At 39.7% G+C, this 10938-nt stretch overlaps 1 protein-coding gene across 3 annotated transcripts; it reads left to right on the forward strand.

Moving 5' to 3' along the window:
• Positions 1-78: 78 nt before the first annotated feature.
• LOC112553669 (proteoglycan 4-like) lies at positions 79-10126 on the forward strand. 3 transcript variants are annotated; one of them, XM_025221041.1, is made up of 5 exons: positions 79-1504; positions 7678-7853; positions 8465-9106; positions 9388-9549; positions 9952-10126. In XM_025221041.1, exons 1-4 carry the CDS (start codon positions 1279-1281, stop codon positions 9523-9525), a joined length of 1182 nt encoding a protein of 393 aa, XP_025076826.1. In that variant the 5' UTR covers positions 79-1278; the 3' UTR covers positions 9526-9549; positions 9952-10126. The 3 variants fall into 3 exon arrangements, with proteins under 3 accessions (XP_025076826.1, XP_025076825.1, XP_025076824.1); XM_025221040.1 differs by having other exon boundaries at positions 9388-10126; XM_025221039.1 differs by having other exon boundaries at positions 8465-10126.
• Positions 10127-10938: the final 812 nt, after the last annotated feature.

Below are 10938 nucleotides of genomic sequence, written 5' to 3' on the forward strand. Positions count from 1 at the left end.
AGATGTTTGATTTTATTAATATATTCGTTATATTAGAATTGTTTTACTGCTCTCTGGGACAAATATAATATTGTTTTACTGCAGATTTGTAAGAGATTTATTTGTGCTCAGTTGCATACTATAATTAGCCTAACACGAGAACAAAGTTATATTTATGCATAGTACAAAGTTGGTAAATATAGATCCAATGTAACTAGACAAGGTATGCCACCTCAAAGAAAATCGGTTAGTAGCATAACTGACTTAGAGGCCATAACAAACGGAGATATATATACACACACATATAAGTAGAGTCTTTGAGATTCAGCCTTCTGGTATAAACCTTCACAAAGGATTCCAGATCCCCCAAAATAGGGGAGGGTGTCAATAAATGCACTTGTTGCATCACCATAAAAAATGCCAACTGTTTCCAAAAACACCAAAAGAGATTTGAGGGAGGCAAGAAAAGAAATCAAAAGAACAGGTTGCTTTTGTAGCCCTCTTAGCACATAAAAATATAACATTGTGTCGCGTTCCACCTCCAGCGGCGCCCGAAGCACGCTCACAGCCGCTCACACAGCCGGCCAGACACGCACAGACACTCGGCCGGAGGCAGGCAGCGACTTACCTCTCGAACCCGTGCACGGCACAAACCACGACAACGACGGGAAAAACGACACAAGCACGCAGTTTAATAAAAATATAAACACGAATACACGTACACACTCACACCAACAAAAACCAGATAAACGGATCAAAAACACACCTACGAGTACTCGTCAAATAAATATAAAAACAACAGGGGACTGCCTCCCGCAAAGAAGTTACAAATAAAATTCACACACAGCAGAGAAAATACAAAGTGCACTGCGACACAGCACAGTCAAGTGTCCGTTCAGGGTGTTCACAGAACCAGCGGTGCCACCCCCTCTCCCTCTGGACCAGCTGTCCAGCAGACCTCACTACCTCGGCCGGGTAGACCTTGGTCACGGAGTCTCGGCTCGCCGGCCCTGGAACAGGAGCGTCCCCAGGCGCTGACAGAAAGGCCGAAACTGGCTAATAACTAAAGACTGAAGACAGCAGTGGGTGATGTTTGTTTATATTATTGCTGCTCTGAGGTAAAGGTCAGACCAAGAAACCTCTAAATTTTTGGAAAGTAGAAAACTTGAACTTTGCAATGAAAGTAATAAAACTCGCCTTCCCCGTGTTTTCCCGGCCAAGCCATGATGGTGGCCTATCATGGGTACAGGGCTAATTAAAGCTCGCTGTGCCCAGGCAGCAAGTAGCCGCCTCTGATCGATGGCGTCGCGCGCTTGCCGCGAGGAGGCGCCAGCAGGCCACACCCTTGCTCGGGTACTTGTCTGTGTACAACACCCACATCGCGTCCACCCGTCATTGGCCACGACGATGACACCAGAAGAGAAGAGGGAGTGTAGATGTCTGCTCCGCTTTTTAAGTTATGAAGATCTCGTGTCTTTGAAAGACACTGTAGTGGGACGAACATTTCCCGTGAAAAAAAGGCGGGGTGCGTATATTGTCTCTCTCTATATATATATATCATTAACCTACTTTTGGTTTCGTTCCGTTGAATAAGGAAAAGATGTATTTGTCGACAGCTTAAAAAGCAAAGCAGTTATACATTTTTCTAGGAGCTGTATCTAACTGAAAGTGAGTCCCTTAATCTCACAAAATGTTCGAATCCAAAGTTTTTCAAGTTTTTTTAATCACTAGTACACGAATGAAGTAATTGTCTGGCACCACATCATATCTGTTATCACTTGTATAGAAGGGTACACAACAGTGGCTCTCAGCCATTCTTACTAAAATCATGACATGCACCTAGGCTGCGGTGCATAGGCGGTCTTAACTCGAGTTAAGACCGCAGTTAAGCCAAGCACGCTGTCTTAACCTAAGACGCCTGTTAAGCGCGGTGCATGGGCGATCTCAACTCGCTAAGCAAGCGGTCTTAGTCTTAAAATTTGAGACTGGTCCCCCCCAGGCTTAACTCCTTGCGACACGCTGCTTACGCATGACCGTACGGCAGCTTTCGTAGTGACAGTGGCGCTTGATCGTGTTGTTTACTGAGTTGTTCTGTGTATACCATTGACAGATACAGATTTTTGACTACTTCAGGGATCGATCAAATCCATTTGAAATGTATGACGTCGATTTGTTTCATCGTTTTTGATTCCGTCGAGCGAACATAACAGTGGAAAATGATTTCGACCATCATTTTCAACGAAAAGACTCTATTCCGCCTTTGTTGCAGGTAAGACTATACAGTCACCACCACTATATAAATATATAATTAATAAGTGTAATTGACAGCATTACGTTAAAAATATTTAATAATGTTAGAATGACATCAAAATATAGTTACACAATAAAACAATGGCGTAGAACTGAAGACGGTGTTGACGACAGTGGGTGATGTTTGTTGTTATTATTGCTGCTCTCAGGTAAACATGAGACCACAAAACTTATACATATTTGGAAAGGAAAAAACTTGAACTTTGCAATAAAAGTAATAAAAATTTTCTACTTTCACTCTGGTGACAGCAATAATCCAAAAATTTCAGTTTGCTGTACTTGGGTTATATGAGCAGACGCACAATTCTGGCCATCCACTGTGCTCCGAGTGTTGTTTTAGAGTATGTAAACATTATTAAAAAATTGATGGCATTGTATTTAAGTAAAACAACACAGAATAAAGTAGCAGAGCACCCAGAATCTCTTATATAGTTTGATTTAATACATGTTTATCAATTTGACAGGCAGTTCCTTGCAGTATGTCTCAAGTTGTAAGCATGTGGCTCAAGAGATAGATAATCATAATAGGTTAATGTTATCATCGTCCTTTTTAACTAAAAATGGACAGTTTTGTTTAGATGTGAATACTAAAATATATAAATCCTTGAGGTCAATAATATTTCCTATGTCTTTTGCAGGTGATGGTGGCATTACAATTTTATGCTACAAGCATAATGCAAGTTGTAGTGGCTGACGGCATTGACATGGGATGAATATGGGAGACAGTGGCTACCCGCTGAGGGACTGGCTTAGTTTCCCTTTTTTTAAATGCAGACAAGGAAAAGAACTCCTCCCCTTTAATATCATATGCTTCAGAATATATTTGTGACTTCAGATACATCCCTGCCAAAACAGCAAAAATCATCATGTGTTCCATTGTGCTGTCATAATTTCTAACTGAATAGTCACATTATTATTCAATTTGACTTTGGCTGAATAGCAACATCCACCCCAATCAGTTGGTGAACACTTTCAGCAGCTGGCATTACCAATCCATTTCCATCTGTTTTTCCGTCTAGTATTTGTTACCTCAGCCTGTGCCAGATTTATTTTGATTTCCATGAATTGCAATTCTTTTTTAACAAGATTCAAGTTCACTGTCCAGGAGCTACAAAGTTTTTCGTTCTCTTATCTTTGTTGTGCATTCTTTTGTATCATCAGGTATTTTGCTTTCTTCGGGTGACCCAGTTGACGGATGGAATTCTGGCTGCATGGTACATCACCTTGTGTGTTTTATCTGACAGTCAAAAAGATTTTTTCAGAAATGTGCAGCTGTCTAGGCCTAAGCCGCTTTGATGGCTTTGAATATTGCTGTGTGGCTCTCTGTGTGGTCTTGATGCTGCGCGAAAGAAATGTTTCTTAGAACAATTGATTCATGACACTTCTACTTGGGAGCACTGAGTACTTACCATCGCATTAGGTTACGTAAAGGTATTGTTTGAATTACTCTTCTGTGTAAGGTTTCTATATAAATAGATTATTGTGTTGCTTGTTATTCTTTGTGATGCCAAGTAACTAGTAAAAAGCAGTTATGTTGATATTTACTACATGCTGCTAGTAGGATTGTGAAGGACATGTTTCTCTCTTTAGAGTTAATATTTAGCACTTTTCACTGGACTCAGGTGTAGCCATTTCAGAACTTCATAACATCTTATTTGCAACTGTTTAAGAATGTAGACACTGCAAATCTGTCATTCAGAAGCTGATCAGTGTCTACTGGAATCTAAACTGTAGAACACTGGTACTGTAACATGTATTAGACTTGTAGTTAAAACTTGTTAAATGTCCAAACTGACTGTGGATGTCAAGACAAACCTGCTGTGTACATCTCCCAAATTATGTCATAGTCTGTGTTTGGCACTTGAATTAAACAATTTATAATTTTAAGCCAGCTGTGGAAAATTATATGTAGCTGCCCTCTCTAAAGTACAAAAACCTTGGTGGCTTTTCCTTAATATTTCATGTTTTGTTCAAAAATACCATCAGGAATATCTGATATAAAGTACATTTTTAAAATTTCCCATTTGAAAACATCATCATCTGAAATGTTCAATTCATTGTTGTTTGTTATGCATGAAAATAATAAATCTGCATATACTTCTAGCAAAAGCATCTCCATTGTTGAATTAGAAGATTGAACTGGAGTGTTCTATATTGCACCTCCTATATATGTCAATATTATTATTTTATTACTCTCATCTATCATGAAAAACTTCTGGAGGAACCAGCATATTAAATGATTCACCACCTGTAACAAAAACTAAATCAGAAATGTATCTAGTTATTTTAAATAAATGTATTTCGGCTGTTGTGTGCTGACTATAGGCTTTGCATTTGCATTCTCTCGGTATCTAGAGCTTTTTCTGCGGATGACACAGACGTAAAAAAAAAAGTCTACACAGGTAAACAAAAAGACCAACCTTCGATGTTTATGCCTTCCATCAGTTCTCTGAAATCATCTACCAAAATATTTATCACTTTCTCCTTTCATCACGGGTGTTTCTGGTGGCACCCTGTCCGCTGATGGATGTTTCTGACGACATCGAAATGAAATTATGGAAGATCTTAAATCCGCTCATATCTTTCTTATTTCATCTTTTTCTTTTTTCTGGTAAAGCCTCTTCTTCTCCCTGGTAACCTCCTCGATTAAGACTAATATTTCGCTGTCGCACATCCCTACTTCGTTTCAGTAATGGTGCGCAGACGAATTTCGCGGCTCGGCACCATCGATGTAGCGCAGTTTTCATTGGTGGAATATACGGTTGGCAAGGCCGCTCCCAAACGAATTTATTTATATCGCCGACCTCGACCGCCGCGCTGACCTGACCCGGTTCTCAGCTAAGCAAGGGGCTGAGATCGCTCATGCAACAGGCTTGAGACAGCGAACTTAGCCAAGACGAAAAGCGAGTTAAGCAAGACGAAAAGTTAAGACCGCCTATGCACCGCAGCCCAGGGCTCCGGTGCATAGGCGGTCTTAACTTTTCGTCTTAAGATGCCTTGCTTAACTCGCTTTTCGTCTTGGCTAAGTTCGCGGTCTCAATCCTGTTGCATGGGCGAGCTCAGCCCCTTGCTTAGCTGAGAAACGGGTCAGGTCAGCGGGCGGTCGAGGTCAGCGATATAAATAAATTCGTCCGGGGAGCGGCCTTGCCAACCGTATATTCCACCAATGAAAACTGCGCTACAGCGATGGTGCTGAGCCGCGAAATTCGTCTGCATACCATGGCTGAAACGAAGGAGAGATGTGCGACAGCGAAATATTAGTCTTAATCGAGGTTACCGGGGAGAAGAAGAGGCTTTACCAGAAAAAGAAAAAGATGAAATAAGAAAGAAATGAACGAATTAAAAATTTTCCACAATTTCATCTCGCAGTCGTCAAAAACATCCACCAACGGGCGGGGGGGGGGGGGACCACCAGAAATAAACGGAGAAAGTTATATTTTAGATAATTGCAGACAACTGATGGACGGCATAAACATCGAAGGTTAGTCATTTTGCTCACCTGTGTAGACTTATTTTTTCACGTCTGTGTCATCCGCAGAAAAAGCTCTAGATACCGAGAGAATGCAAATGCAAAGCCTATAGTCAGCACACAACAGCCGGTTTAGAAAATAAATATTTCCATCCGAAATACAGTTATTTAAAATGACTAGGTACATTTCTCATTTAGTTTTTGTTACAGGTGGTGAATCATTTACACTGGTTCCTCCAGAAGACTTTCATGATAGGGGAGAGTAATAAAATAATAATATTGACATATGTAGGAGGTGCAATATGTGTACTTATGTAGAACACTCCAGTTCAGTCTTCTAATTCAATAATGGAAAAGCTTTTGTCAGAAGTATATGCAGATGTATTATTTTCTTGCATAACAAACAACAAGGAATTGAACATTTCAGATGATGTTTTCAAATGGGAAATTTTAAAAATGTACTTTACATCACATAGATATTCCTGATGGTGGGGAGGAATTGATGTATTTCTAAACCATGATGCAAACAAAAGGGTGCAATATATTACAACATGGAGTAAAGACATACTAACCAGCCCACAGGCAAAACTTGTGCATTTTAAGTCTGACAAAGCAAAGACAGTATTTACCGTAGTTGTGCCTGAAGAAAATGGAACCAATTTTTGAGAACATCATTGGTTCTCTCATTGGTGTCCCTTGTTGAGCTGTGTGTACAGTTGAACTTTTCCTTGGCTCTAGTGTCTGCATTTTAAAAAAAGGGGATACTAAGCCAGTCCCTCAGCAGGTAGCCACTGTCTCCCATATTCATCCCATGTCAATGCCAAAAGTGTCAGCCACTACAACATGCATTGTGCCTTTTTTGCATAAAATTGTAATGCCACTATCACCTGCAAAAGACATAGGAAACATTATTGACCTCAATGATTTATATATTTTAGTACTCACATCTCAACGAAACTGTCCATTTTTAGTTAAAAAGGACGATGTGAACATTAACCTGTTATGATTATTTACCTCTTGAGCCACATGCTTACAACTTGAGACATACTGCAAGGAACTGCCTGTCAAATTGATAAACATATATTGAATCAAACTATATCAGAGATTCTGGGTGCTCTGCTACTTTATTCTGTGTTGTTTTACTTAAATACAATGCCATCAATTTTTTAATAATGTTTACATACTCTAAAACAACACTTGGAGCACAGTGGATAGGCCAGAATTGTGCCTCGGCTCATATGAGCCAAGTATAGCAAATTGTAAATTTTCTTGGATTATCATCACCCACTGTCAACACCGTTTTAAGTTATACGCCATTGTTTTATTATGTAATTATATTTTGATGTCATTCTAACATTATTAAATATTTTTAACGTAATGCTGTCAATTACACTTATTAATTATATATTTATTTAGTGGTGGTGACTATGGTCTTACCTGCAGCAAAGGCGAAATAGATCGAGCCTTTTCGTTGAAAATGATGGTCGAAATCATTTTCCACTAAGTTATGTTCGCTACGAAATTGAAAACGATGAAACAAATCGACGTCATACATTTCAAAAGGATTTGATGGATCGCTGAAGTAGTCAAAAATCTGTATCTTGTCAATGGGCAACTCAGTAAACAACACGATCAAGCACCTCTGTTACTACGACAGCCGCCGTACGGTCATGTGTAAGCAGCGTGTCGCGGTTAAGCAAGGAGTTAAGCCTGGGGGGGACCAGTCTTAAGTTTTAAGACTAAGACCGCTTGCTTAGCGAGTTGAGACCGCCTATGCATCGGAGCCCGGAGCCCTGGCCTTCTTTTGGTAAGTTGGAAGACCCATGAATATGGTCGATAGAAACCATTTTTTCAGGTTTCAGTCAACATCAATGTGTGTGTGTGCGCGTGTGTGTGTGGGTGTGTGTGCATTTTTTCAGAGATGATAAACGTAATCATACGAGGCCATTCAAGTGCAGGAGACCTACTTCGCCGCAAAAAAATTCAAAGAGAAATTCTTTTCCGGTATCTTGAATCCAAGTTGATCCCTGTTACATCAAGAACAGAGAAATCTGTCTTAATCACAAAAGTACTGGCTCTCTGGACATCTCAGCAGGTAAGATTATAGTAATAAGCTTAAGTAGTTGATTCTTCGGTCTTTTTTTTTTTTTTTTTAGTCGAATGCAGATACAATTTTCAGCAACAAAGTTGACACTCATGTCCAATTTTTAGTTGAGCTTAAAACTGAAAATACTTAGAAAAGTTAATGTTAAACATTTTATCAATGTACAAAAGACATGGATACTAAAAACATTCTTTCTTTAATGTGTGATTAGCTACTAGAGCTCTTTTTCTCCCTACCTCAGTTCCATACCTAAGAACCTCCGAGACAGTTTTTTCAGATCTTACAATCATTTTTGTTTCTTACCTTTGATTGAAAATATGCAAATAAGAATAAAGTTTGAGAAAACACTTAACCATAACGCCAGGGCTAGAAAAGGTAGGTCTCTAGTACTTTCAATATAACCTTATCCTTAAACATCACCTTCTCAGGCAAGTGATGTGGCTATCCAAAATGCTTCTGTCTTATCTTTTTACTATTTAGCTTCTTGTCTACTTATGTTCTTCAGTATTTTGAATGCAATATTCCAGTAATGATATTAGACTTCAGACAAAAGCAAGAACTTTGACATGGTCTTCTGTGTCTACTCTTCATTTATCCTGCAGCCCTTTGCTTCTAACACCTATCGAGGAGCTCCTACCTCACAGAGATCAACATCACGAGCAGCCACTGCTTCTAACACCAGTCGAGCATCACCTACTTCACACAGATCAGCATCACGAGCAGCCCCTGCTTATAACACCAGTCGAGCATCACCTACTTCACACAGATCAGCATCACGAGCAGCCCCTGCTTATAACACCAGTCGAGCATCACCTACTTCACACAGATCAACATCACGAGCAGCCCCTGCTTATAACACCAGTCGAGCATCACCTACTTCACACAGATCAGCATCACGAGCAGCCACTGCTTCTAACACCTCTAGAGCAGCTCCTACCTCAGACAGATATACATCACGAGCAGCTCCTACCTCAGACAGATATACATCACGAGCAGCTCCTACCTCAGACAGATATACATCACGAGCAGCTCCTACCTCAGACAGATATACATCACGAGCAGCTCCTACCTCAGACAGATATACATCACGAGCAGCTCCTACCTCAGACAGATATACATCACGAGCAGCTCCTACCTCAGACAGATATACATCACGAGCATCCACTGCTTCTAACCAACCACTCCATCAAGACCCAAGAAGAACCTTTTTCTACAAGTACACAAAGACTACGAGAAGTATGAAGGTAACACGTTTTATCAAACAGTGCTGGAATACTGTATCAAGAATAAATTTTCTTACAGGAAAATATTCCTCTTCTGAAAAGGAGTGCCAGAGTTTCTTTACAAGAGGTCATCTCCGAAATTCTCTTGCCTTTTTAAAGTTCCTTTTATGTTAATACAGTGTTACTAAACCAGATATTTTTTCTTCAATATTTGATTATTCTTAACTTGATGTTTTCACAACAATAATCTCCAAACGAGTTTTTGTACTTCATTTTGTTTCACTTCCTCATTCGTCTTGCAGCCCATTGCATCTCACACCAGAGAGGCATCACCTACTTCACAGCGCCCTGCATCAATGACAGCCACTGTTTCCGTAACAGCCACTATTTCAAACCAGCCACTACAGGAGACATCTCCAAAAAGAAGTTGCTATGAATAACTACAGAATCAAAGAATTCCCAAGGTAACAGTGCAGCAATACCAAACTCATTATTTGCTTATAAAGTGGTAAGCCACTGGAACTCTCTTTCTCCAAACATGAGATCTGGACCTGAGAGGTTTCCAAACACCTTTTCAAATTTTATTGAAGCTTTCTATTTCTTGCCTTTGAAAATGTGAATGAAATTTGAAATAGGAATGAAGTCAGATAAAACCTAACTCTGGAAGTAATGAGAAGATATTTATAGTCACAAAGTTTTGTCAATAGTCAGTCTCTATTACTTCCAGTACTAGTTATCCTTAAAAGATCACCATCTTCTCAAGCTATAGTTCTGATAATCTCTGCAACCCCTACCCCTACCATCGTCTAATCTTTTTCAGGCTGTTTCAGCTTTTGTGTTTCACATCATATCCTGTTTTTCTTCAGTTCAGGGTAAGTTTATCTAACACCACCTGTCTGGCGACATCTGATTCACAGAGACAGGTATCACAAACAACCAGTGTTTATAACCAGCGCTTGCAAAAGACAAGTATAAGAAATTTCAATGAAGACCACAAGAGTCTGGTTGTGAGTCAATGCCAACAGAACCTACATAAAAAAAGGCCTTGGCGATTTCCATAAAAAAAGAGAATGAAGTTATGGGGGAGAGTTTAGTCATCTGGTTTTACAAGCTCCTCAATGCTGAAAATCCAGCCATGAATGCCGTGGATAAAGTAGACAAGTTTGGACCTCAGCATTTTTGGGATAACTGCACTCTGAGGGTTGTCAGCAGAACAGAAAGTTTCTCAGATGAAAAATTCACTGGTAGCTTGCTTGTCTCACAACGACGGAAAGCTCTTGTCAGAGAGGAACACGTACTTTTGTTCAATCCAAATGTCAGCAAGGAAGGTGTTCATACAATCAAAAGTAAATTTGGAACCTTCATGGTGATGGTATGTGGAACTATTCATCAACACAACACTTGTCTCGGCAGCTTTGAACAGGCTTTTGGTCTTGTCCGGGAATCTTTCCAATCCAATAAATGGAAAATTCAGGTCACACACTTGCATGTGGAGAGCTTCCATGAAATCGCTGTTCCCACATTAAGTAATTCCGTAGAACAGGACTTGCTCGCCATTGCTAGTGCACATGCCTTATGTTTATCTTGAGGCAACAAAATCTAGATTTACTTATTAAACTAATCCTCTGTACTGGAAAAATGACAATTTTCAGCAGACTGCTCATTTGCATTATAGTCCTCTGAAAGCAGCTAGGTACATTAAACCAAATGAAGTAAATTTAATAAAAGATTACCTTTATGCCACTAAGGTCAAACTCCAACAAAACATCTCCAACTTTTAATGAGCTAAAACATTATTGGGGTGCAACATTTGTTGTCGGCAAAGGTTAGTGCACGATACTGTTTCCCCAAAT

The sequence above is a fragment of the Pomacea canaliculata genome, linkage group LG13, assembly GCF_003073045.1.
Source record: "Pomacea canaliculata isolate SZHN2017 linkage group LG13, ASM307304v1, whole genome shotgun sequence".
In the NCBI taxonomy this organism is placed as follows: Eukaryota; Metazoa; Mollusca; class Gastropoda; order Architaenioglossa; family Ampullariidae; genus Pomacea; species Pomacea canaliculata.

Excerpts from the sequence above, each read along its gene's own strand:
- LOC112553669 (XM_025221039.1), top strand. The coding sequence starts at position 1,279 with ATGGCGTCGCGCGCTTGCCGCGAGGAGGCGCCAGCAGGCCACACCCTT. Across the intron at positions 1,505-7,677 it reads TCCCGTGAAAAAAAGGCGGG|AGATGATAAACGTAATCATA; the intron begins GTGCGTATATTG and ends GCATTTTTTCAG. Across the intron at positions 7,854-8,464 it reads CTCTCTGGACATCTCAGCAG|CCCTTTGCTTCTAACACCTA; the intron begins GTAAGATTATAG and ends TTTATCCTGCAG.